This window comes from Triticum dicoccoides, chromosome 1B (genome assembly GCF_002162155.2).
Source record: "Triticum dicoccoides isolate Atlit2015 ecotype Zavitan chromosome 1B, WEW_v2.0, whole genome shotgun sequence".
NCBI lineage: Eukaryota > Viridiplantae > Streptophyta > Magnoliopsida > Poales > Poaceae > Triticum > Triticum dicoccoides.
In genome coordinates this window covers 460,544,294-460,571,871 of record NC_041381.1, presented here as the reverse complement: position 1 = coordinate 460,571,871, position 27,578 = coordinate 460,544,294, and the positions used below count along the sequence as shown (strand labels likewise).

Sequence of the window (27,578 nt, the reverse complement as noted above, 5' to 3'; positions counted from 1 at the left end):
CCGGTAACCTCCCGGTACTCTGGTAAAATCCCGATTTCACCCGGAACACTTTCGATATCCAAATATAGGCTTCCAATATATCAATCTTCATGTCTCGACCATTTCGAGACTCCTCGTCATGTCCGTAATCTCATTTGGGACTCCGAACAAACTTCGGTACAACAAAACTCATAAACTCATAATATAACTGTCATCGAAACCTTAAGCGTGCGGACCCTATGGGTTCGAGAACTATGTAGACATGACCTAGAACTATTTCCAGTCAACAACCAATAGCGGAACCTGGATGCTCATATTGGCTCCTACATATTCTATGAGATCTTTATCGGTCAAACCGCATAACAACATACGTTGTTCCCTTTGTCATCGGTATGTTACTTGCCCGAGATTCGATCGTCGGTATCCAATACCTAGTTCAATCTCGTTATCGGCAAGTCTCTTTACTCGTTACGTAATACATCATTCCGTAACTAACTCATTAGCTACATTGCTTGCAAGGCTTATAGTGATGTGCATTACCGAGAGGGCCCAGAGATACCTCTCCGACAGTCGGAGTGACAAAACCTAATCTCGAAATACGCCAACTCAACATGTACCTTTGGAGACACCTGTAGAGCTCCTTTATAATCACCCAGTTACGTTGTGACGTTTGGTAGCACACAAAGTGTTCCTCTAGTAAACGGGAGTTGCATAATCTCATAGTTGTAGGAACTTTGTATAAGTCATGAAGAAAGCAATAGCAACATACTAAACGATCAAGTGCTAAGCTAACGGAATGGGTCAATTCAATCACGTCATTCTCTTAATGATGTGATCCCGTTAATCAAATGACAACACATGTCTATGGTTAGGAAACATAAGCATCTTTGATTAATGAGCTAGTCAAGTAGAGGCATACTAGTGACGTTAAGTTTGTCTATGTATTCACACATGTATTATGTTTCCGGTTAATACAATTCTAGCATGAATAATAAACATTTATCATGATATGAGGAAATAAATAATAACTTTATTATTGCCTCTAGGGAATATTTCCTTCACCACTGTCGCTTGTACATAAGGTTGGAGTTTGAGAAAGACTAGATTTCCAACAGTAAAGGCACACTCAGTCCTCTTCTTATCAGCGTGTGCTTTAATCCATTGCTGGGTGCGAAGCAAGTGCTGACGAGCAGACTGTTGAACCACTGCTCTAGCTTCCAGCCATTGTTGAAGATCAACTGGGGCTACTGTATCTGAAACTGGGATGCCAAAGTAACGAGGACTGTGACCATACAACACCTCAAATGGGGACTTGTTCAGAGCCGAATGCCAGTTTGTATTGTACCAGAATTCACAAGGGGCAATCCAACGTGCCCATTTCCTTGGATGTGCGCTGATAAAGCAACGGAGGAAACACTCCACTTGTTGGTTAACATGCTCCGTTTGCCCGTCTGTTTCAGGATGGTACGCTGAGCTCATATTAAGTGTAGCACCAGTTCTTTTGACCAACAACTGCCAGAACTGACTAGTGAAAACCGGATCCCTATCTGAAACAATCAGCCTGGGCATACCATGTAGTTTGTAGATGTTATCCAAGAACAGTTCTGCAATTTTCTGTGCATTGTAAGGGTGCTTCACTGGTATAAAATGGCCATACTTCATGAACTTATCAATCACAACCATGATGCAGTCAAACTGGTCAGAATGAGGCAAACCGGAAATGAAATGCATGGTTACTATATCCCAAGCTCTAGTTGGCACTGGCAGAGGAGAGAGCAAACCTGGGTAAGCTACCCTTTCTGGTTTAGCCTGCTGGCAAACAAGGCATGATTGAACATACTGTTTCACAAAGTTTTACGCACCCACTTGAACAAGACATGAATCCTTTTATATGTTACTGGAGAACCTGAATGACCACCAACAGGGTTGTCATGGAAAGCTTGACAAATTTTGGAGTGCAGAGTAGGGTTATTGCCTATCCAAATTGTTCCTTTGTATCTGATGAGCCCTTGCACTAACTGATAATGTGGTTTAGAAGCAGCTTGGACAGCCAACTGTTGTAGCAGGTTTTGAGCAACATGGTCTTGTGTATAGCTGTTGAGGGTCTCTGTTAACCACTCAGGTTGTGCACAAGATATAGCCATCAGCTGATCACCATTGTGTGGCCGTCTGGATAGAGCATCTGCAACAGTATTCTCTAATCCTTTCTTATAGACAATCTTATAATTGAGGCCCATCAGTTTTGTTAAAGCTTTTTGCTGCCAAGGAGTGTGAATTCTCTGCTCAGTCAAATTACATAGGCTCTTTTGATCAATTCTGATGAAAAACTCTTGGCAGTGCAAATATGGCCTCCAATGGTCCACTGCTAGCAATATAGCCAAATATTCCTTTTCATAAATGGACAACCCTCTATTTCTTGGTCCCAATGCTCTACTTAAAAAGGCTACAGGGTGACCTTCTTACATGAGCTAGTCAAGTAGAGGCATACTAGTGGCGTTAAGTTTGTCTATGTATTCACACATGTATTATGTTTCCGGTTAATACAATTATAGCATGAATAATAAACATTTATCATGATACGAGGAAATAAATAATAACTTTATTATTGCCTCTAGGGCATATTTCCTTCAGTCTCCCACTTGCACTAGAGTCAATAATCTAGATTGCACAGTAATGATTCTAACACCCATGGAGTCTTGGTGCCGATCATGTTTTGCTCGTGGAAGAGGCTTAGTCAACGGGTCTGCAACATTCAGATCCGTATGTATCTTGCAAATCTCTATGTCTCCCACCAGGACTTGGTCCCAGATGGAATTGAAGCGTCTCTTGATGTGCTTGGTCCTCTTGTGAAATATGGATTCCTTTGCCAAGGCAATTGCACCAGTATTGTCATAGAAGATCTTCATTGGTCCCGATGCACTAGGTATGACACCTAGATCGGAAATGAACTCCTTCATCCAGACTCCTTCATTTGCTGCTTCCGAAGCAGCTATGTACTCCGCTTCGCATGTAGATCCCGCCACGATGCTTTGTTTAGAACCGCACCAACTTACAGCTCCACCGTTTAGTAAAAACACATATCTGGTTTGCGATTTAGAATCATTCGGATATGTGTCAAAGCTTGCATCGACGTAACCATTTACGACTAGCTCTTTGTCACCTCCATAAACGAGAAACATATCCTTAGTCCTTTTCAGGTATTTTAGGATATTCTTGACTGCTGTCCAGTGATCCACTCCTGGATTACTTTGGTACCTACCTGCCAAGCTTATTGCTAAGCATATGTCAGGTCTGGTACACAACACTGCATACATGATAGAGCCTATGGCTGAAGCATAGGTGTCGGTGTCAAAACCGGCGGATCTCGGGTAGGGGGTCCCGAACTGTGCGTCTAGGCGGATGGTAACAGGAGACAAGGGACATGATGTTTTACCCAGGTTCGGGCCCTCTTGATGGAGGTAAAACCCTACGTCCTGCTTGATTAATATTGATGATGTGGGTATTACAAGAGTAGATCTACCACGAGATCAAGGAGGCTAAACCCTAGAAGCTAGCCTATGGTATGATTGTTGTTCTGTCCTACGGACTAAAACCCTCCGGTTTATATAGACACCGGAGAGGGCTAGGGTTACACAGAGTCAGTTACAATGGTAGGAGATCTACATATTCGTATCGCCAAGCTTGCCTTCGACGCCAAGGAAAGTCCCATCCGGACACGGGACGAAGTCTTCAATCTTGTATCTTCATAGTCTTGGAGTCCGGCCGATGATGATAGTTCGGCTATCCGGACACCCCCTAGTCCAGGACTCCCTCAGTAGCCCCTGAACCAGGCTTCAATGACGACGAGTCCGGCGCGCATATTGTCTTCGGCATTGCAAGGCGGGTTTCTCCTCTGAATAATTCATAGAAGATTGTGAACACCAGGATAGTGTCCGGCTCTGCAAAATAAATTCCACATACCACCATAGAGAGAATAATATTTACACAAGTTCAATCTACTGAAGTATTTTGTGGCGTGACATCACACCACAACCAAGCCTTTACTCGAATTGTTTTTTATTACACCACCTCAGCGCGTTTAGCGAAGCGGTTTCCTTGGCATGTCTTGTCGAAGCAGAGATCGTGTTCCCCTTATTCCGGGATTCCCTTCAATACGGACGTGGGTAACCCAACCGCGCCATTGATTATGGCGCTTGGGAGATAAGCGAGTTTTACCAGGCCGGTGGGTACGCATAGTTTCGTCCGCCCATATAAGGGGATAAAGATCCACCCTTTTACCTACGCCTTTTTCCTCCTTTGCTTATCCATCTCCGTGAACTCGAGCTCCAACGCCCAAGTCCGCACATCTCACCTCAACCTTCTCCAACTATGTTCAGAGCGGGAGGCAAGTGGATGGCCTCCTCCGTTACGGAGGGGCACATCAAGAAGCTGCACAGCGCCGGATATCTGTCCAGCGACATCGCGCACCGGCTCCCCGACAAGGGGCAGCTCATACCCACCCCCGGGCCCCGTGAGAGGGTGGTATTCCTTCCCCATTTCCTCCGCGGACTGGGCTTCCCACTCCACCCCTTTGTCCGGGGGCTCATGTTCTACTACGGCCTGGATTTCCATGATCTGGCCCCAAATTTCATCCTCAACATCTCGGCGTTTATCGTCGTGTGCTTGGCCTTCCTCTGCATCCAGCCCCACTTCGGCTTGTGGCTCAAGACCTTCAGTGTCAAGCCGAAGGTTGTGAAGGGCAGCCAAGCGGAGTGCGGAGGTGCCATGGTGGGCAAGATGCCCAACGTTACTTGGCTCGAGGGCACCTTCGTGGAAACCATCAAGGGGTGGCAATCGGGGTGGTTCTACATCACCGAGCCGCGTGACCCTGAACGGGCAGCGGCCCCCGAATTCAGATCTGGCATCCCCATATGGCTCACCTCCTGGAAAGAGAGTGGCCTAACATGGGGCGATTCGGAGGAGCTGACCGGACTCCAAGTCTGCGTCCAAAAGCTAGTGAACAAGAAGCTCAAGCTTGTCAACGTAGTCCAGGTCATGCTCATCCGCCGGATTCTCCCGTGCCAACAACGGGACTTTAATATGTGGGAGTTTGATTCGGCGCAACACCAGACTTTGAACATGCTCTTCGACACTACATACGAAGAGGCCTGGAGGGTGCTGTTTAAGGGCGCCGAGGCTCCCGCATCCGCAACCAAAGATCGCGGATTCAGCTCGCATTGTCCGGCTAGCGAGGTAAGTGATTTTACCCTTTACGGGACACTTGTTTTCCATAGTTTGACTCTATGCGGGATCTAAACTCCCTCTCCTTTGACAGGACTGGCTGAAGAAGGCCGAGCGGACTAACTATCCGGCCCCTTTGCCAGATGACCCAGCGGACGCCCACTTAACGGGGCTGCTAGTTCCGGCACCCCACATGGTGCCGGAGAAGAAGGCCAAGAAGAAGGCCACGGGGACTCGAAAGAGTTCCTGTCTTCAGGTGTCATCGGACTCATCATCCGATGACTCAGAGGCGGACTCCTCCCATGAGGACGAGGAGGAGAAGAAAGAGGCCTCTCCCCCAGCGGGGGGAGGGAAGAAAAGGAAGGCCTCCCCAACGAGGGAGGCCGAAGGGTCCAAGAAGGGAAGGACTCTTCCCCCGGACTGTTCCGCCAACGCCGGTGACGACGACGAGGATTGGCCTTCAAGGGCCAAGCCCCTGGTGAGATTGTAAGTGTCCGGACTCCCGAATAACTTCATGATTTTTCTTTTCGCCACATGGTGTCTTTCTAATGCCGCATACAACCCTGCAGTCCGCCCAAGGACGATCTTCCCGCTTCGTCGAGCGGGTCCTTGGGTGCGTCGGATGTGGATAGTACATCACTTCCGACCGCCTCCACCCCCGCGACGCCGACGACGCCGAGGTGGGATCCCAGAGAGGGACCCACCCGGAGGAGGAGGCCCCGGAGGTGCCACATGGCAACCTCCCGGACTTCGTACCGGACTCCGCACCAGAACGTGCAGTGGTTCCGGAGTCCGGCGGGCGGCCCCTTCGTAAGAAGGGCAAGACCGTGACGCCGGCGGCCTCCGTCCAACCGGAGGCGCCAAATAGCTTGCTGGAGGCGCTCAACGGCGCCTCCATCAAAGAGGAACACCGCACCGTCATGAGTGCGGTGATTCAGAAGGTTCAGCTCGCCAAAAGCGGGCTGACCGAAGCCTGCAGCAGCCTTCTAACAGGCTTTGAGGTAAGAATTTTAATATATGTAAAATGGTACCGCATAGACAGTAGCCCCTGATGCTCGGTTTGGTGTTCGGAAAGAAAAGCCGGACTGAGGATCTAAAAAGATATACGCAGGAGTCATAAAAAATATGTCAATATGGGATTGCAGGCTGCGCTGCTGACCTCTGCCGCACTGACTGCGGAGGTCAATGCTTTGAAGCAAAGCTACAAGCGGTCCGAGAACGAGCTCGGCCGTGCCAAGAAGCAGCTCGAGGACAAGGAAGGTGAGTAACACCTTATTAAAGTTGTACCTTACAGAAAAGGATTTGGTTGCAAGAAGAATGACAAGGATAACGTGGGTATTGCAGGGGCCACGAACGAGGTGGCGACCCTAAAGGAGGCGGTGTCCACGGCCAAGCGTAATGCGGCCACGGAGCGCACCGAGCGAGAGAAGCAGGAGGCGCGGGTGGCGGAGGTACAGCAAGAGCTCCAGGTTCTTGTGGAAAAACATGAGAGTTTGGAGCGCGACTCTAAGACTCGAGAGTCCGAGCTTGCATCGGCTCTTGAGAGTGACAAAGCCTCTAAGGCCGAAGCCCACAAGGCCCTCCAGTAAATCGAGGCGTTGAAGAAAATAGCGGCGGGTAAGGCATTTTTCATGCAAAGCAAGCATGTGAATGTGAATTACCTATTACTTACCCGTATTCGGAGCTCTCCAGGAGCGTTCGCAGATCTGCCCCGCAGCATGTCCGATGCTGCCGCTTTCTACAAGGCCGAGGAGGGGAGCTTGACGAAGAAGGTCTTCTGGTCTCAGTATGCTGAGGCCGGACATCCGGTGCCCCTTAGCGACCAGCTGAAGCAGCTGGTCGAGCTCCACAAGGTGGCCGAACAGGCCATGAAGGGCCTCGTAGTTCGGCTGTGGCCCAAGGAGGCCATGCCTGGGAGCTACTTCGGTCTGGTGCGGCGGCTGGTGGATGCTTGTCCATGGGTTGAAGTCATCAAGCACTCCGCCTGTGTTGAAGGTGCCCGTCGGGCCCTTGCCCGTGCAAAGGTGCAATGGGGCAAGATGGATGCTGAGAAGCTTGTGACGGACGCCGCCGCCGGGCAAGGAGTATCGCATGCCCGAGATGTATTATAAGAGTGTCCTGAAGGGTGCCCGCATTATTGCGGGTGAGTGCTCCAAAGATGTAATATTTGAGTAGACTCGCATTTTGTTATCCTATGCGCTGAAAACTTTGTTCATATGCGCTAAGCAATGTTTATTAATTTAAAATATTACCTTCTGTGCGGCTGTTTATCAAATTTGAGAGATGGCAAGTCGTCGGCTTCATCCCCCATGCCACGAGTGCTGGGGTGTTCGGGATAAATTTGAGCACTCTTGTTCCCATTTTCGGGTCCATCTAGGGAGGCGCTCAACACAACGAACGAGGCAACCGGACTTATAATGCTTGAACACTCTCACTTAGCCATAGAATTCTATAATTTTAAATTTCGGCGAAGCCCCTAGTGTTCGGAAGGCCGAATTCGGGGCGCTATCCACGCCTGGGCCGGACAAAGCCGGTTCCTCGCTCTAAGCGGCATAAGTCTTTAGGGACTCGAAAAAAAACTCTCGAACAGCGACCGGCTCTCGCCTCATCATGACGGTAAGTTTTAGCTTTCTCCACTGAGGCGCTCGCCCAGTTCAACTGGTGCGCAATCGCAGTGGTTCTCCCAGTGCTACCTTAGCCGATACAACGGAACGTAAGGTACCAAAACATGGGAGCCGGGCAAACCCAACTATTGACCCAAGACATGATTCGGAGCCGATGCATATAATGCTATAAGTTCGGGGTGCCGCACTTGTGAAAGTGTTCGGACTTATCACACCATAATGTGGGGAACTTAAGCCCCTGGTGTATTTAGCCGTACCAAAGTGTACGGATGCAACATGTCGTAAATGAACATGTGTATAAGAAAGGAATGCAATTATAAGCAAAAAGGTGCTGCATTGTTTAATTCAAGAAATACCGCTATGAATGCAAAACGATACAAATAGTGCGGTAAGCAAGGGATGGGACTATTAAACATGTCCCCCTCTAGGGGTAGGCTGCGGAATGGTGTATAAAACAGATTTAATGCTCGTAATGGAGACCACCTGGATATTCGTCGTAGCCTTTTTCCTTCCCTGGCTGTTGCATCGTGAGTTCGGCAGGTCTACTGCCGGACAGGGCCTCTGATGAACGGAGTCCTGTAGGTAAAAAAAATAAGAAAAAGGGAAAAAAAGAACGACACACTTGAGAGCCCCTGGTGTGGTTAAGCCGCATTCTGGGCCTATCGTGGTCGTGCCCCTCCCCCTATGCCCATGGTATCTCCAGAGCGTAATGATGTACGCGAAGGACCAGTCTTGCAATTTTGCAGGGGTTGGGGTTGGGGCCGCATTGCTACGCGTGCTCGGAACGTGCTAGGTGGTCTTGTTGTAGGTTACTCCGGGCGCGTTTAGCTGTGTCCGGTCGCTTAACGGCCGGACTCGAGAATTGCCTTAAGAGGCTGCACTGTACTTCTGCCGCGAGAGCCGCTGTATGTTCCTCCGTTCGGAGAGAGCGTTTAGTGTTTCCGTTGACCGTGATGACTCCTCGAGGGCCTAGCATCTTGAGCTTGAGGTATGCGTAGTGCGGCATCGCGTTGAACTTTGCAAACACGGTCCGTCCGAGCAGAGCATGATAGCCGCTGCAGAACGGAACTATGTCGAAGATTAACTCCTCGCTTCGGAAGTTATCCGGGGATCCGAAGACCACTTCCAGTGTAACTGAGCCTGTACAATTGGCCTCTACACCTGGTATGACGCCTTTGAAGGTCGTCTTCGTGGGTTTAACCCTTGAGGGGTCTATGCCCATCTTGCGCACTGTATCCTGATAAAGCAGGTTCAGGCTGCTGCCGCCGTCCATCAGGACTCTGGTGAGGTGAAATCCATCGACGATTGGGTCTAAAACCAATGCGGTGAATCCGCCGTGGCGGATGCTGGTGGGGTGGTCCCTTCGATCAAAAGTGATCGGGCAGGAGGACCATGGGTTGAACTTCGGGGCGACTGGCTCCATCGCGTATACGTCCCTGAGTGCACGCTTCCGCTCCCTCTTAGGTATGTGGGTTGCGTATATCATGTTCACCGTCCGCACTTGTGGGGGGAAACCCTTCTGTCCTCTATTGTTCGGCGGTCGGGTCTCTTCCTCGTCATCGCTATGCAGCCCCTTGTCGTTGTTTTCGGCAATTAGCTTGCCTGCCTGCTTGAATACCCAACCGTCCCTGTTGGTGTGGTTAGCTGGCTTTTCGGGGGTGCCGTGTATCTGGCACGAGCGATCGAGTATTCGGTCCAAATTGGACGGGCCCGGAGTAGTTCTTTTGAATGGCTTTTTCCGCTGACCGGGTTTGGAGCCTCTGAATCCGACATTGACTGCCGTATCCTCATTATTGTCGCCGTTAATGCGGCGTTTGTTCTTGTTGCGACGCGACCTGCCATTGCGGTCCTTGGTATCCGGACTGCTAGAATTTTTGCTGAGGTTGTTGCTGCGGGCTAGCCAGCTGTCCTCTCCCGTGCAGAAGCGGGTCATGAGTGATGTGGGGGCTGCCATGGATTTCGGCTTTTCCTGTCCTAGGTGCCGGGCAAGCCACTCGTCGCAGATGTTATGTTTGAAGGCCGTGAGAGCCTCCGCATCCAGACAGTCGACGATTTGATTTTTCTTAGTTAAGAACCGTGTCCAGAATTGTCTGGCTGATTCGTCTGGCTGCTGAATTATATGGCTTAGCTCGTCAGCGTCTGGTGGTCGCACGTACGTGTCCGGGAAGTTATCAAGGAATGCGGCTTCCAGGTCCTCCCAACACCCAATTGATTCTGCTGGCAAGCTGTTAAGCCAATGCCGAGCTGGTCCTTTAAGCTTGAGTGGGAGGTATTTGATGGCGTGAAGATCATCGCCGCGGGCCATATGGATATGAAGGAGATAGTCTTCGATCCAAACTGCGGGGTCTGTTGTGCCATCATAGGATTCAATATTCATGGGTTTAAACCCTTCGGGGATTTGATGATCCATTACTTCATCTGTGAAGCATAGTGGGTGTGCGGCGCCTCTGTATTGGGCTATATCACGACGAAGCTCAAACGAGCTTTGTCTATTGTGTTCGGCCCAGCCGGACTTGCTGTGTCCGGCGCGACGGTTGTCGTCACGTATCATGGGGCGACCACGCGATCCGTAGATCGATCTTGATTGTCTTGCCTTATCCTCCAATATATCTCGCAAGTCCGGAGCGTTCCCCTATGGCTTTGTGCTTTTCGAGCGATGCCGGGGTACGGTTCTAGCGGAGGGCCTAGAGGCCTCCCTGTCACGGCCACGAGGTGGTGGGTCAGCCGTATTGTGCGCTGATGATGCAGGTTTATATGCTTCCTCCTCTAATCGGGGGAGCAGCTTGCGTTTGGGGTAGCTTTTGGAGGGGCGTTCGAGCTCATGCTCTTCGGCCGCAAGGACTTCAGTCCATCTGTCGACTAGCCGATCTTGATCAACTCTAAGTTGTTGCTGCTTTTTCTTGAGGCTGTTTGCCGTGGCCATAAGCCTGCGTTTAAAACGCTCTTGTTCGACGGGATCCTCAGGCACGACAAATTCGTCGTCGTCGAGGCTTGCCTCGTCTCCGGAGGGAGGCATGTAATTATCATCCTCTACCTCTTCGTCTGCCACTCTCTCACGAGGGATGGCTTCTCCGTCCTCCTGTGCTGAATCTTGCTGGAGGGGGTTGTCTTCGGCACTGTCTGGGCTATTATTATCTCCGGTGCGGGAATCTCCATTCTTGCTGTGGCGGGATTTAGAGCGGCGCCGCTGACGCCGGCGCTTGGTCTGTTTCTTGGAGGGGTCGTCCTCCACTGTTCCCTCGCCATTCCCATCCTTTGGGATATCCACCATGTATATGTCGTATGACGAGGTGACTTTCCAGTGCCCAGTAGGCGCTGGTTCTTGGTCGTCTCCGGCATCGTCGTCCATACCGTCGATGTCCTCGGAGTCGAAGTCTAGCATGTCGGTTAGATCATCGACAGTGGCTACTAGGTGGGTGGTGGGTGGGCCTTGAATTTCTTCGTCGTCCGCATCCCAACCGTCCTGACCGCAGTCCGGCCAGGGCTCTCCTGATAACGAGAGATACTTCAGCGAACTCAGGATGTCGCCGAAGGGTGAGTGTTGAAAGATGTCCGCAGCAGTGAACTCCATGATCGGTGCCCAATCGGATTCGATTGAAGGGGGCGCGGGAGGTTCGGAGTCCGGCGAGGAGTCCGGCACCTCGGAGTCACGGGCTTCACAAGGGACAAGGTTAGTGTTCGGCTCCATCGCCGTAGAGGTTGCATCCCCCGAGGCGGTGTCTAGCCACCCATCCTCGATCTGCGCAGCCGGCTCCGAATCGAGGGTCGGAGCGGGCTCGTGTGCGGCCTCCAGGGCACTGTCCGGCTGCAGAGCTAAATCATGCCCATCGTGACAGTGCGGCGCGCTCGGCTGTGGCTCGAATCCATCGAAGATCAAGTCTCCGCGGATGTCAGCCGTGAAGTTCAGACTTCCAAATCTGACCTGACGGCCAGGGGCGTAGCTTTCGATCTGCTCCAGATGGCCAAGCGAATTGGCCTGCAGTGCAAAGCCGCCGAATACGAAGATCTATCCGGGGAGAAAAGTCTCACCCTGGACTGCGTCGTTGTTGATGATCGAAGGAGCCATCGAGCCTATCGGTGACGACACAGAGGAACTCTCAATGAAAGCACCAATGTCGATGTCAAAACCGACGGATCTTGGGTAGGGGGTCCCGAACTGTGCGTCTAGGCGGATGGTAACATGAGACAAGGGACACGATGTTTTACCTAGGTTCGGGCCCTCTTGATGGAGGTAAAACCCTACGTCCTGCTTGATTAATATTGATGATGTGGGTATTACAAGAGTAGATCTACCACGAGATCAATGAGGCTAAACCCTAGAAGCTAGCCTATGGTATGATTGTTGTTCTATCCTACGGACTAAAACCCTCCGGTTTATATAGACACTGGAGAGGGCTAGGGTTACACAGAGTCGGTTACAATGGTAGGAGATCTACATATCCGTATCGCCAAGCTTGCCTTCCACGCCAAGGAAAGTCCCATCCGGACACGGGACGAAGTCTTCAATCTTGTATCTTCATAGTCTTGGAGTCCGGCCGATGATGATAGTTCGGCTATCCGGACACCCCCTAGTCCAGGACTCCCTCAATAGGGAACATCTTTCATTTTCTCTCTATCTTCTGCCGTGGTCGGGCATTGAGTCTGACTCAACTTCACACCTTGTAATACAGGCAAGAACCCTTTCTTTGCCTGATCCATTTTGAACCTTTTCAAAACTTTATCAAGGTATGTGCTTTGTGAAAGTCCAATTAAGCGTCTTGATCTATCTCTATAGATTTTGATGCCCAATATGTAAGCAGCTTCACCGAGGTCTTTCATTGAAAAACTTTTATTCAAGTATCCCTTTATGCTATCCAGAAATGCTATATCATTTCCAATTAACAATATGTCATCTACATATAATATCAGAAATGCTACAGAGCTCCCACTCACTTTCTTGTAAATACAGGCTTCTCCAAAAGTCTGTATAAAACCATATGCTTTGATCACACTATCAAAGCGTTTATTCGAACTCCGAGATGCTTGCACTAGTCCATAAATGGAACGTTGGAGCTTGCACACTTTGTTAGCACTTTTTGGATCAACAAAACCTTCCGGTTGCATCATATACAACTCTTCTTCCAGAAATCCATTCAGGAATGCAGTTTTGACATCCATTTGCCAAATTTCATAATCATAAAATGCGACAATTGCTAACATGATTCGGACAGACTTAAGCATCGCTATGGGTGAGAAAGTCTCATCGTAGTCAACTCCTTGAACTTGTCGAAAACCTTTTGCAACAAGTCTCATCGTAGTCAACCTGTTTATCACACTAGACTTTACCACCAGCTGCAACTGAAACAAATACTGGCTTGATTGCTTTAACATTGCTCAGAATGGAGAGCCATTTGTTATTGATGAACGAATGGGTACTGCCAGAATCAACCAAAAACTGCATAAAGGTGCCTTGCATCTGCATAGACAACTTAAAAGACATGGTGGTAGGTCCCTGTTCACAGGCAGCCGCTGAAATAAGCATGAGATTATCTAAATCACTATCGGTGTTGTCAGGAGAAGTTGTAATTGAGCCCTGGAGTTGCTCAATTAACTCTTGCACTACATGTAACTGCACTGTCGGTTTGCATTGATGATCCTTAGACCACTTCTCACCACAAATGAAACACAAGCCTTTGGCCTTCCTGTAGTTTCTCAGGTTAACCCACTTCTCATCAGTAGTGTTGTGTTTAGAGCTGTCATGATTCCTCCTGTCCTCAGTGCTGCGTGTTCTGGGGCCAGTGGTAATTACATGAGCAGTGATTCTCTTACTGTTGCCCAGCAACTGCAGTCCCGTGCTCTCTCCCAATTCCTCATGCAGGAGAGCCAACTCATATGTTGTATCCAGGTCCTAGGGTTTCTGCATTGTGATAGTCATTCGCACCCCGGGTTTAAGGCCATCCACGAATCTGGTAGTGTAATGGAGTGCATCTGGGTTGTCCTCATATGCTGTCAACTGATCATAGAGTTCGGCGAACTACTCCACATATTCTTCCACACTGCCGGTCTTTGATATTCTGAACATTTTCCTTAGCAAGTTCTGATGCTGATTCCTTTCGAACCTGTTCTGCAGAACTTGACAAAATTCGGTCCAATTTAGATGAGAGAATCGTCTCTGTATAGATTCCAGCCAACGAGCAGCAGCACCTTCGGACTGTGAAGTTGCATAATAAACCCATCGGCCATTGGGAGTGCCCCACATCCTGAAATAGTCCTTGCATCTAGCCTGCCATAATCTGGGATTGGTTCCATCAAATCTGGGCAGGTCAACTCGCGGACCTGAATGGAATTGCTCAACTGCTTCCCCAACGGCGAATTCCCTGGGTGACTGGCTGTCACGTGGGGATTGGAGATCTCGCAGCCCTCGCGCTAGTGGTGGCACATATAGCGGTTGCCCCTTCCCTCTCTGGATCCGGTCCCGGGCGGTGAACTCCGACGAGAAACCTTCCCGGCCTGATGCCGCATCACGAACCCCAGACGAGCTCTCTGGTCTCTAATCCCCTTCCAATTTGTCAGGTCGGTCCATCTCCTGGCGGATCTGCTCCATATCCAGGTTGATCTCTGAGCGGACGCCATCGATCCGGGTGGAGATCAGGCCATCCAGGGTGCGGGTAGTGTCCTGCAGCAACTTGGTCATGGATTTGAGTAGGTCATCGTCATGTACCTTGAAATGGTGGTCGAGGTCGTCGGAAATCGAAGATTTGACGATTTCGTGGATGTTCCTCCCTTCCGCCGAGAGCTTGTCCATGGCTCCTCCCGATGGCGGAGACGAAGACGGGTAGCGTGCGGGTGGCGGGGAATCTCCAGGATCGGAACGACTCTGATACCAGATGTAAGCGCTGGCCGGATTTCACCGGAATTCGGCCATAGCCATGAATATTCCTCCCATCCTCCCTCATAGCGAAATACAATAGTCAGGCCGAAGCCACCAGTTCAATCCCGAATCTCAGCCACACACATGCGCGCGCGCCAATAAGAAGGCTATTGTTACACCCTGTCAACGGGACTAGTCTGGGCCTGCAAGCCACTGGGGAAGGTTACGGTGACGATTGGGCCGGGCCTTCGGCCCACGAGCTAGAGCTGTAAACCTTTGAGCCTTGACTTGATCACCCTCGACACCAGTCACAGTGCTCGAGCTGCTGACAAGAGGGCACGACAAGACTACTGGGGAGGCTCTACGGGGTCCTGGCGAGTCCTAGAGCACGGTGGCGAGCTCGGGTGGGCACAACATCGACAAGGACGACGGTGATGAGCTCCGTTGCGGAGTGGGCTTCGGGCGGCGATGGCAACGGCGGCTACGGTGATGGATCCGTGCGGGGGAGCGAGGGGAGAGACGTGGTGGCTCACCGGGAGCCGTAGGGAAGTGGTAGTGTGCTCGGGGAGGCGCGGAGCATCCGGAACCGATGGCGATAGACGGCGGTGATTCGAGGAAGGAGAAGAAGATGGCGGCGGCATGGAGGCTTCCCAGCTCGTTCCGTTCGGCGTAGTCGACGTAGTCGATGTTGGGGAGCCGTTCGGGCACGTCGGCGGGGCAATCGGGGCACGGTAGCCGCGGGATCGAGCGTCGCGACGGCGAGCTCTCGGGCAAGCTCGCAGCGGGAGCGATAGAGAGAGCGAGGGGGGAAAGTGGGGGTAGCTAGGGTTTCCAGGGGGTCGAGGGTGGCCTTAGCCGCGCGGGGGCTCGGCGGATGGTCGCCGCATGGCCATCCGCGACCTGGACGAGCACCCGGCGGCCACCGAGCTCGGATGAGCAGTAGGAGGAAGGAGGGGACTCCAGGTGGGCTGGGACGCACCTGTAGCTAGTAGGCCTAAGTGCACAGTAGAACTTAGGCCCCTTTTTATTTTCTTATTTCTGTTTTCGGTTTTCCTTTTGTGTTTGCAAAAAGTTTATCACCTAAATGATTTTTATAAGATAAGGGAGCTAGCTCATAAATTTCAGTGCAATATATCCTAGCACCAAAAACTAGTTTGGGTAAAATAGTATTTCAAAATTAAATTTAGATTAATTTTAAGGTTATTAATTGTTGTTGTTAGCCATTGTTTCAGGTTGTTAGTGTCACTTAATTAATCCATAAAATGTAGGTTACTATTTTATAACCGCCTTTGAATTATTTTCCATTTAATGAACATTTTAGTTTCTGATTTGAACAATTTTTATTTTCCACTTTGAATTTAATTGAAGTTTGAATTAGGAGTTTGAAAAGCTATATGATGCAAATGATGATTAGACACTCTTAAATTTGCTGACATGGCATTAACTAAGGGTGATCACTGTAGTGTGATACTGGGGACGTTACAGCGGCGTCCTGGCGGCAGCGGCTAGGTTAGGAGCACGGCGGCGATGCTCGAAGTAGGCGAAGAACACTGACAGCGTGACGAAGACCGGCGCGGATGGTGGCGTTCCCGCGCCAAGGGAGGCGGCGCGACGCATACCACAGGAAGTCGACGCGTAGGGACGGCGAAGTGGACCGCGGACCGCGGCACTATGACCCAAAGGGGCGACGCAGCGGCGGCGGGCAGGTCAGGGCGGCGGCAGGGACCGCGGGCCACGGCGCTACGGCCCGATGGGGCGGTGCAACGGTGGAGCACGGGTCGGTGCAACCGCGGGGACGGCCTCGGGACGGCGGCTGGGACCGCGTATCGCGGCACTACGACCCGTAGGGGCGACGCAGCGACGACGCGCGAGTCGATGCAGCCACGAGGTGAACCGCGGGGCGGTGGCGCGCGCGAGGTCGGGGACGTCGCTCGGTGGAGGCGGGGTGGCGGCAGAGTCCGAGATGAGGCCGGTGACGACGGACGGTGTGGGACATCGTGCGGACGAGCTTGTCAGCACCGGCACCCGGGCTGCCAAAGCAGCGCCGGCGCCCGGGCAGCGAGACCCAAGCGACCAACGGAGCAGCGATCCCGAGTTAAGGCAGCCGACGAGCCTAACGCAGTCGTCCCGACGCAGCCGAGGACGAGGCCGGCGAGCTAGACCGCCGGGCCGTCGTGCAAACGCGGCGGAGGCGGGTGGCGTGGATCGATTGGCAGGCCGACGCGCGAGCGGCGGCTATGATTTGCCGCCGCATGGCGCGAGGCCGCCGGGTGTAGGCGATGCAAGTTTCTCGGTCGGAGCAGGGCGGTGACGGCCGGCGCAGGGCGACGGGCGGGTCGGCGCGCGGACGACGGCCTTGAGGGCTACCTGTCGCGCGAGGCCGCCGGGTCGGTGAAGTAGCCGGCCGGTCGAGCCGGTGTCGGAGTAGAGGCGCGGGGTGTCGACGGCGGCGGCGGGCGACGCAAACCGATCAAGCATAGATCGAACAATAAAAAAAAACGCCGATCAAAACGACCGGCGTGAAAGCGAAAAAAACCCGGAGCAATGGCTCGGCAAGAAGACTCTCTAGGGCAGCCGGCCAACATGGCCGGCGGACGAACCCTACGTACGGGCGGCGCGGCCCCAGGCGGCGGTCATGGAGGCCGACCGCCCCGGGGGCGGCGGTCGGGTGCGGAAGCGGTGACGGCTAGGGTTTAGAATCGAGATAAGGCTGATACCTGTTAGAAATGAGAGAGATTTGGTGGAATAGTTTGTTGTATTGTTTGAGCCTCGTGGGCATATATATATAGGAGTACAATGATCTATTTGAAGTATAAGATAAGGCAGAACAAATTCTAGTTTATTTTGTCTTTTTTAATAATCATGATACTCAACAGATATCAAGTTGGCAACTCTGGGCCTCTCCTCATTTTCGTTTGTGCACGTTCATCGGCAGTGTAATGCTTTGGCTCATGTTTTAGCTAGGTCTTGTTTCGTGTTTCTTTAACTTTGCTCCCGAGTGTATTCAGGAGACTTTGTATGACTTCGCAAAGCCACCGGCGCTACCGTGTTCGCTCGGTGAAGGGTAGCTGTACATCGACCCTCCCAGCACGAGGTCCTCAAAATCTGAAGGATAGTTTTGAAGGGTGGTGTTCTGTTCCTTTTATTTTTTGCTGGGCTGGTTCACACCAGGAAAGCTTCGATTCCCCCGGGCGTCATGCCGGCGTCCCGACGGCGCACGGCGGCGGAGTTCCAAGGGAACGGCAGCCTAATGCCGCCGTCGGCGCACGTCATCGCTTCTCCCCGCGGCGGTGGCGCGCCCAACCGGGAGGAGCACGCGAACGGCGGCGGCCCGGCGCTCCGGGGAGCAAAGCCAAGAGGCGGCGGCAGCGTATTCTCAGCCAGTAAGGTCACCGGCAGGAGGCGGCCGGCGGGGCGCACGCCACTATGGCGACTCGGCATCTTTGCCTCCCTCGCATTGAATCTCGCCGCACTCGCGCTCCTACGCCACCAGTACATGGTCAGCTACCCGAACCATCCCGGTGTCGTCTCTCCAGGTCAGCAACACCGCGCCTGCGCCCCGCAGCCGGGCACCAGCGGCGCGGCGGCGAGAGCGCCGTCGACCGGGAAGCCGGCAGTGACTTCCGACTCTGTTATTAATCTGGACCAGTAAGCCCCCGTTCCTTCAATTTTTCTCTGTAGTAAATTTCTGCATTGAAATATCTCCAATTTGAAAAGCCGGCGAGGAGTGTTCTTCCCGGCGGAGCATGTCCTTGTTCAGTGTCAGACAATGTCATAGAGGCCATCTCATTCTACAAACGCGTTTGACTGACTTTTCGTTCTGTCGCTGCAGCGGGGACCCGACCATGTTTGAGGCCTTCTGGAGGGAGACCGGCGACGCGGCGGAGCTCGTCATCCCGGGGTGGCAAACGATGAGCTACTTCTCCGACGTCAGTAACGTGTGCTGGTTCATGGTGCCTGATTTCGATCAGCAGGTGCGCCGCCTCCACCGCACGGTCGGCAACGCCGCCGTGGACGGCTACCACGTCCTCGTCGGCACCGGCTCCACGCAGCTCCTCATGGCGGCGCTCTACGCCCTGTCGCCGGTGGATGCCGTCGAGCCCACCAGCGTCGTCTCCACGGCGCCCTACTACTCGGTAAGTGCGATATTACAAAAAACAGTTTCCACTCAAGTTCAGACCGTTAGTCGCTCCCTAAGTTTACATAAAAAGTCACTCTTGATCTGATCATGGATCATGGATGCAGTGGTATCCTGCCGTGACCGACTTCCTCCGGTCCGGGCTGTTCTGCTGGGCCGGCGACGCAAACTCGTTCGTCGGCGACGCCTACATCGAGCTGGTGTGCTCCCCGAACAGCCCCGACGGCGCCATCCGCGACGCCGTGCTGGGCTCCGGTGGCGCCGGGAAGGCCGTCCATGACCTTGCCTACTACTGGCCGCAGTACACCCCAATCACTCGACGGGCCGACCATGACATCATGCTCTTCACCATGTCAAAGAGCACCGGGCACGCCGGCACGAGGATCGGGTACGTGTCGCTCGCCGCAACTTCACCGAACGTTACTCTGAAGTCTGAACTGCCCAACCTGAAACGAAAAGCGATGCTTCTGCAGGTGGGCATTGGTGAAGGACCGGGAGGTGGCGCGGAGGATGACCAAGTTCGTGGAGCTCAACACCGTCAGCGTGTCCAAGGACTCGCAGCTGCGCGCCGCCAAGGTGCTCAGGGCGGTCTCCGACGGGTACGATTACGACGGCGGCGCCTCGGCCTCGCGTCACCGGCTGTTCGACTTCGGGCGGCGCAAGATGGTGGAGCGCTGGAGGATGCTGCGCGAGGCCGCCGCCGCGTCCGGCATCTTCAGCCTGCCCGAGGAGACCTCCGGCCGCTGCAACTTCGCCAACGAGACGGCCGCCAATAACCATGGTACGTAGTACGCTCACACCATGGCCTAAAGTCTCGCGTGCTCTCAGCTCTCAGTCACCCACCTCGCGCCATTGTTTGATCTCTTTCGGCAGCGTTCGCGTGGCTGCGGTGCGACAGGGAGGACGTGGAGGACTGCGCGGGGTTCCTCCGCGGCCACAAGATCCTGACGAGGAGCGGGGACCAGTTCGGCGCGGATCCGAGGTACGTCCGGGTCAGCATGCTCGACAGGGACGACGCCTACGACATCTTCATCGGGCGCCTCGCCTCGCTCAAATGACAAATGAAGACCGACGGCAGCGCGTGAAGGCTTCATTCGTCACGCCGGTGCTGAGTGGAAACCTCTTATTAGGCTGGTCATAGTGAGGAGTAACTTAGACTAGTAACATGCATGTTACTAGTCTATGTTACTACCTCTATAGTGGATAGTAACATATATGTAGTGTCATGCATCACCTCGTTTATTACTTTGTAGACTCATTTTGCATTGGGAACCGCTATGTGATGGTAACATATTATGTTACTTTATTTGCCTCTCTCTTCATTAATTACCTGACACATCATTTTTTTTGCTTATGTGGCATGTATGTTACTACCTATATTACTCCCACTATGACCAGCCTTACCCGTGCCGCTCTACAGATGGTTCTCCGACCAATAGTATCTCTGTATTCAACACATTTCTTCATTTAAGTCACTGTATTTCACCAGCTGGATCCCACCCACGTGATTTGACCAGCTCGACCTACCTACGCGATTTCAGTCATGTCCCTCGCTTTACACACTAGCAAGTGTGCACGCGCAACGCATGTTTAACGTCTTGACTAATATTACAACCGGATATGAGAATTAATATGCATAGAAAAATATTTTTATTTTTCAACCGGGCTCTCAACCCCTTTCTATTAATTTCGCAATCAACGGAAATACATCAGTCTGTATCCAGATGTTCTTAGTGCCCAAACCACTACAACTAACAGGATGAAAGATATAAGCTTTTTTGAGATCAAATGAAGCTGAAAGGGGAGAGCGAGCTGGCGCACCATCAGGAAACCCATCGCAGGATGATCCTGGAACGGACCACCCGCCATGGGACGAAAACCTGATGACACTCATAAACCGCAGACCAAAAACGACAGGAGAGGAAATCCCAGGATGAGGCAAGTTAAACAACATCTGCGACTAGGCTAACCGTAACCAGAAGACATAAAACCAGCGGGCATCAAACCCCAGTGGGAGGCGGCAAGCAAAAGGACCGAGCGCTGAGCACTGCTAACCAATCTGGATCCCTTCTCTGTCACCCAAAAGGGATCTGCCTCGAGGGAGGGACCTGTCCGCCAGCGCAGCAGCCGCGTGAGCCAACCTCTTCACTCCAGCCTGGAGCTTCGCCCTTTCTTCTTCCTTTAGCAAACCTGACCAGTACAGCAAAAACGAGCATGCAATGAAAACAGCCTCAAGAGGAGAACGAACAATATGATTATCAAATGTGACTTTATTGCGGAGGGTCCAAATCCCCCAGCATATTGCAGCAATAATCATCATGTAAAACTGTTTCCCATCCGGAAAGAACTTATAAAGCGAAGTTAAGCTTTGCCACAGAGAGCGAGGGCAACATGAAACCCCGGCCGTCATGCCCAACACCCCCCAAACCGACCGAGCAAGCGAACAGGTAAAGAACAAATGATTTGCTGTCTCGACTTCATTACAGAAGGAGCACACAGGATTTCCCGGCCAGTTTCTAATGCGCATATTATCACGAGTGAGAACTGCGTTCTGAAACAGCTGCCAAAGAAAAATCTTAATTTTCAGCGGAATAGGTGCTTTCCATAGCATCCTATAGTTAGGACCTGAAAGATTTCTTTCCAACCATACATATACGGATTTAGTAGTAAACTTCCCTTTACTATCAAAATCCCACAAGATTCTATCTGGGGAGTCATTCAACGACAGTTTCTTAGCCTCCATAACCATCCAAGCCCACTACTCACCCAACACCCCAACCAGTCTACGTCTAAAGCCCAGCTCATAGTTGTTAGTCGCCCAAGATGCAACCGTGCATTCCTGCTCCTGGCAAATACCAAATAGATCAGGAAAGTGATCTTTCAACGCAATATTCTCAGCCCACGGATCATACCAGACCCTAGCCAGGTTTCCACTTTCGATTTTAACTTTTCTTCCTGCCATATAAGAATCCTTGACCTTCATAATTGCTTTCCAGCAGGGAGAGTCCGAAAAGCGGCTCCGAATGGTAGCCACTGTTTTGTTCCTGAAGTATCTAGCTCTTACAATACGCTGCCATAGCCCATCACTTGTTTCTAACTTCCACCACCACTTAACAAGTAGGGCAATATTTTGTTTATGAAGATCTTTAATCCCTAATCCCCCAATCCTTTTCGATCGACATATCCTCGTCCACTTAACCATATGGTATCCATGTTTCTTATTTTTCCTCCTCCAAAAGAAACGTCTGCGATGTTTATCCAGCTTCTCAATAAAGGTCTTATTAAAAAGGAACATTGACATGAGGAAAGAGGGAATTCCATCCAAACTGGACCCTAGCAACGTTAGTCTAGCTCCAGAAGATGCTGCATATGCTACCCAGGCATCAAGTTTTTTGATCATTTTTCCGTCAAGGAAATCTAGATCCGCATTCTTGAGGGTAGAATAAGTAACAGGGACTCCCAGATATTTCATGGGAAGTGTGCCCACTTGACACCCAAACATGTTGGCATACACCAAATCAGTATCATTATCCCCCCCGATACTAAATATTTCACTCTTCTCAAAATTGATCTTAAGCCCAGACATAAGTTCGAAGAGATAAAGCAAGAGCTTGATATTCACAGCTTTGTCAATATCATGCTCAAAACAAAGTACTGTGTCATCCGCGTATTGCAGGATGCAAACCCCATTCTCAATAAGATCAGCAGCTAAACCTTTAATGAGGCCATTTTTTTGTGCTGTAAGTACCATTTTGGTCAGACAGTCAGCCGCAATATTAAACAGAAAAGGGGAGTGAGGATCCCCCTGCCTCACCCCCTTAGCACTTTGGATGTAAGGTCCCACTTCATCATTGATCTTGACACTAACTGTGCCATTCTTCAGTATTTGCGAGACCCACCCACACCACTTAGAATTAAACCCACGTTTCCTATGACAGTCAAGCAAAAAGTCCCAATTGACTTTGTCATATGCTTTTTCAAAGTCAAGTTTCAAAACCACTCCCACCTGCCTTCTGAAATGAGTATAATGCAAAATTTCATGGAGAGATAGGATTCCATCCACTATGTGTCTCCCCTTAATAAAAGCACTCTAGTGAATACTAAACAACTTGTGTGCATATTTGCTAGCTCTAATATCCATGGCTTTTGTAAGTAGTTTGTAGGGGCAGCGCAATAGACAAATGGGTCTATATTGTTGGATCCTACTAGCATCAGTTGACTTAGGAAACAAGGTTATGATGCCATAGTTAAGTCGTTGTACATCTAGCTTGCCATCATGAAACCAATCAAATAAGCATAGAAGGTCTTGGGCTACTACCTCCCAGCAGTGTTGATAGAATTCTACAGGAATATCATCTGGACCAGGGGCACGGTTAGAATTCATGCTAAACAAAGCTTTCTTGATTTCTTCTAACGAAAAAGGTCGAGTTAATTCCTCATTGTCACCAGGAGTAATCATCTCATCCTGAGACCATAGAGCAGCATCTATCTGACATAAATTGCCAGGAGCTGGACCAAATAAGGATTTATAGTATTCAGTAGCATGGACCAGAAGGTTTTTAGTGCCCTCAATAATAGTGGACCCACACTCCAGGGAGATCATGGAGTTTTTCCTACGACGGCCATTGGCTACTTTATGGAAGAAACCAGTGTTATTGTCTCCTTTCAGAAGCCACCTCTCATTAGAGAATTGATGCCAGTGTAGTTCTTCTTCCACATACATCTTATTAAGCTCCACTAGAATATCCAACTTCCTAGTGTAGGCATCCCCACATAAACCATCAGTCTCTTCCAGTTTTTCAAGCTCCTGCAACTCGAGCTTGATAATTTTTCTCCTGATCTTATTGTGACCAAACAAATTAGATCCCCAGCCCTTAAAAAACTTCTTAATCCTCTTAAGTTTAATATTCAAGGAGTCAATGGGGTTTGAAGTGTATACATGCCTCGACCAGATCTCAGAAACCAGAGGGAAGAATTCTGGATTACTGAGCCAAGCATTATCAAATTTAAAACACCTGCTACCTGGTGTTCTAGAGGAGGCACTCCCACCATCCACTAACAAAGGGTTGTGATCTGATATATCCTTGACCAACTTATGTACAGAAGCAAGAGGGTATAGATCCTCCCACTCAGGAGACATGAGAACTCTATCTAGCTTTTCCAAAGTTGGGATTTCTTGTTTATTTGACCAGGTGTAACACCCACCAGTCATATAAATCTCTCTCAACCCAAGTAGATGAATAACAGAATTAAACACCTCCGAGAAGTGGGATATAGATGTTTTTTTGTTCTTCTCCCCACCATGCCGAGTGATATTAAAATCTCCCCCAACTAGATAAGGAATATTACTGTTGTGACACATAGATGACAGTTCAGCAATGAATTCAGGCTTCTGTTCATCATGTGCAGCACCATACACAGTCATCAAGGCCCAGCTACAATTTTTGTTCTTATCGAACAGGTTCAGCTGCAGGATATATTTACCACACTTAGTCGTAAGGATATCATATTTTTCCTTGTTAAGCCCACAAAGAATGCCACCAGATTTCCCCCTTGAAGGGATCCATTCCCAATGAAACTTCTGATAAGGGTCAATTTGCCTAAAGAAAGCAGGAGTATACGACTTCTTCATAGTTTCCTGAAGTCCAATAAAATCCAATTCATTGGCACTTATCATGTCAATGAGGCAGGTGGACATGCTTTTTTTACCCACTCCCCTACAATTCCAAAAAACCCCTTTCATTTATACCGATCGGGTTTATCTCTCACTCTGGTAGGTCTGCCAGGTTCCATAGCAGCCTTACCCACCCCCTTTTTCTGTTGACTTCTATTCACAGGCCCGCTGGATTTATTGGGAGATAAAACCACCACCGATTTCTTACGGTGATACTTCTTTTTCTTGTTTTTAGATTGAACCAGGATGAATGGTTCTTCAATATCTCCACTATCATCGTCCCATGTTAAAGAGAGGGGCACATCATTGCCAAACCCATCACTGACAGTTATTTTTTGTGAATTACTATCAATGTTTTTATCCTGCAACAGACATCTAGAAAGTTCTAATTCACGTAAAATATCAACAGTAGCAAAGTCATCATCAGGTATTTGTATCCCCATCAAAGATGCACGCAATATAATGGCAGAGTCAGATAAAGCATGAAATTGATTTTTTGAGCTGGGCATATTCGTACCTTCCAAATTGCGCTTCTTCATTCTGTTGGTGGCCACATCTCCCACCTTCTCCAACTTCTGCTTCTGTCTGCGCGAGATATCTTCTCCCTGACTCATGCAGTCATGAATTGGGGATCCAGAGGGAGATTCAACTGTATAGACACTGCAGTTTTCTCCTCCTTCCATGAAACCCTCTTCGAGAGGCACAATGTGAGGCAGGGAGGGCCAAACCACATAGTCTGACAAGGGAGGAAAAGCATTCCCATAAGTATTCACATCGTGACACATAAACAGAGGTGAGGGTGGAACAGGAGTAATCATTCCCCAAGCACCTTGATGCACACTGATCTCATTACTGGGAGATTCAGTCATCTCTTCCACTTTCAAATCCTTAGAGACATTCTCACATGATTTTTTATCAGATTGAGATCCACAATAAGACATTTTTTCAGCCGCATGTTCTCTGGCCATAGTCTCAATCAGAAGCTCTGTGTTGTTACCTTCCTCACTCTCATCTTCTTCTTCACTCTCAGCCACTGCCGGAAGCCTCTGCATACCCTTACCATAGTTCTGAGAGGAAACATTACCAGTCATGGATGTATTCGTCTCCCCCTGCCCCATGGAAGAAGCAGGATATGAGTCCATCCTTGCTTTCTTGGGGAAGGAAGGAGATGCACTGCTATCCACAGCAGTATAGGACTGACTTTTCTCAGCACCCACAGTCACAACTTTTTCAACTTCATAGAAAAAATCATAATACTGTTCTCCCAGCATTCCTTCAGCTGAAGGGGGAATTTTCTCAACCTCTCTACAACCGAGAAGGATTCTAGCATATTCAGGTTTATGAACGGTCGATTCATCAACTTCTAAAGTAATCCCAACTAGAGCTCCAACATAAGCTATATGTTCAGTGCATCTTTTCTCTATGGGAATGTTGCGAACCCTAACCCATGCTTTCTCCATAATGCCTTTGGCTCCAATAGAAGCAGTCCAAGGAGTAATACATACAACAATGTTCCCTTCCTTCAGAGGCAAGCGTTTTCCATAACAACATGCCCTTTCTACTTCACTAGCATTAGGGAATCGCATCACATACTGAGCAGGGCCAATAGAGCGGGCCGTACAGCGCCATTTCTTTTTCCCAGGTTTTTTGGCAAATATAGCATTAAATTCCTGCTCAATGTCTTTAACAGTAGCATCACCCTCCACTATAGTAATCACCACATTATTAGTTTTCTCTGCACTATGTTTAGCAGCACACATATCAGGAATATAGAAGAATCCCTGACCAGGCGACTGAAACCCACACATGAGAGGAATGCATTCCCAAGGCCTCAGAACTTGGCAAAGCTGAGCCATATGACCTAATTTGTTGCATTTTTCGCAGCGAATAGTAGGACAGCAAGGAGCGAAATGACCTGGGAGGGAACAGTTGATGCAGATCTCGGCATTGCCCTTGGTCGTTGCTTGCCCAGGTGCAGGATGCGGAGGCGGCTCCTTGGAGCCCGCCGTCTTCTCCTTGGTCGCGCCGCTCATGGCACGCGCAGCAGCTTCCCATCTGTCTCCAACTTCACTATCACCAGATCTCGAATCTCCCGACGTCGCCAGTGGTGGATCTGGCCGCTGCAATACCATGTGTCGAGACTGATTTGGCAGCGGAGCCCTTCGCCCACCTCCGAACCCTCCGCGCGCTGTGTTGTCGCGCCAACCACCAGATCTCCCCCCGCCCCGATCTCCCATCGAGGCGCGCGGCGCACCCCCCGCCTGCTCCGCCGCAGTCACTTGGGCGAAGGATCGGTCGTCACCGCCAGCCTTGCCCCGCCACCAGCCAAAGGAATCAGGGAGGAGAGGATTGGGGAAGGAAACCCTAGGGCGCTCCCATAGATGCTTGAAGAGAGGCGCGAGGTGTGCGTCTCGCGTAGTGGAGCTAGGTGGGGGAAATGAGGCGACTCCCCTCGCCCCCTGCGCTCTAGAAGGCGCCACGCTCGGCCTGGTGTTGGGCCCCGCCTGTCGATCGGGTGGCCATGAAGGGGCTCCCACGCGTCCCGCCGCCATTAGCAGGCGGTTGGTGAGGTGCGGGGCCATCCCGACCCGGTCCGCGTCCGCCTGAATCTCCACATGCCCCCCGTGTACCGCACCATGGATCGTGCCGTGTGTCGCACCCACTGGAGACGCGCTCACCGCCGGGGATCGCTTCCTTATCCTCGCAAAATGACACGGCATCGAGATAATGTCACCAATGTCTATGAATTCCCCTGCACGGAGGAAACGCGCATCCACTATGACTCCGCGGTCATCCACCAGATTAAGCCGGAGAGCATCACGCCGGAGAATCAACTCGCCATCATGGAACGTGAGCGAGCGGTGCTGCAGATCGGCGTCGTAAGATATGCGCCATCTCTCGTCCCGTGCGTCGCCCTGTGTGTCGTGCGAGCACGAAGCCATCTGAAGGGGGAATTTTCTCAACCTGTTTGGTGATGGTTGGCTGTTTAAATTTTGGTTCTCCAATAGAATGAGTTTTATAGCACCAAACTTTTTATCAATCGACTATAATTTAAATGAGTTTTAGAAAATGCTATATTTTAGCAATATACAT

The 27,578-nt window shown here is 50.7% G+C and overlaps 2 protein-coding genes across 3 annotated transcripts; one reads left to right on the top strand and one right to left on the bottom strand.

Moving 5' to 3' along the window:
• Positions 1 to 17,841: 17,841 nt before the first annotated feature.
• On the top strand, positions 17,842 to 19,950 carry LOC119341237 (tryptophan aminotransferase-related protein 2-like). Its single transcript, XM_037613112.1, has 5 exons — positions 17,842 to 18,321; positions 18,506 to 18,809; positions 18,919 to 19,199; positions 19,285 to 19,592; positions 19,685 to 19,950. The coding sequence occupies exons 1-5, from the start codon at positions 17,870 to 17,872 to the stop codon at positions 19,867 to 19,869; spliced, it is 1,530 nt and encodes a 509-aa protein (XP_037469009.1). The 5' UTR covers positions 17,842 to 17,869; the 3' UTR covers positions 19,870 to 19,950.
• Positions 19,951 to 20,493: 543 nt separating this feature from the next.
• On the bottom strand, positions 20,494 to 26,655 carry LOC119306930. Of its 2 annotated transcripts, XM_037583014.1 has the most exons (3): positions 25,315 to 26,655; positions 25,003 to 25,221; positions 20,494 to 21,001 (listed from the first exon to the last, which is right to left on the bottom strand). In XM_037583014.1, exons 1-3 carry the CDS (start codon positions 26,615 to 26,617, stop codon positions 20,862 to 20,864), a joined length of 1,662 nt encoding a protein of 553 aa, XP_037438911.1. In that variant the 5' UTR covers positions 26,618 to 26,655; the 3' UTR covers positions 20,494 to 20,861. The 2 variants fall into 2 exon arrangements, with proteins under 2 accessions (XP_037438911.1, XP_037438909.1); XM_037583012.1 differs by having other exon boundaries at positions 25,003 to 26,655.
• Between the last annotated feature and the right edge of the window lie 923 nt (positions 26,656 to 27,578).

What these genes read in the sequence shown, in the direction of transcription:
- LOC119341237 (XM_037613112.1), top strand. Translation starts at nt 17,870, where the DNA reads ATGCCGGCGTCCCGACGGCGCACGGCGGCGGAGTTCCAAGGGAACGGC. An exon ending in TCTGTTATTAATCTGGACCA is followed by an intron (nt 18,322 to 18,505) that starts GTAAGCCCCCGT and finishes CTGTCGCTGCAG; the next exon opens with CGGGGACCCGACCATGTTTG. An exon ending in GACGGCCGCCAATAACCATG is followed by an intron (nt 19,593 to 19,684) that starts GTACGTAGTACG and finishes CTCTTTCGGCAG; the next exon opens with CGTTCGCGTGGCTGCGGTGC.
- LOC119306930 (XM_037583012.1), bottom strand. Translation starts at nt 26,617, where the DNA reads ATGGTATTGCAGCGGCCAGATCCACCACTGGCGACGTCGGGAGATTCG. An exon ending in GAAGAAGCGCAATTTGGAAG is followed by an intron (nt 21,002 to 25,002) that starts GTACGAATATGC and finishes TGTACTGGTCAG; the next exon opens with GTTTGCTAAAGGAAGAAGAA.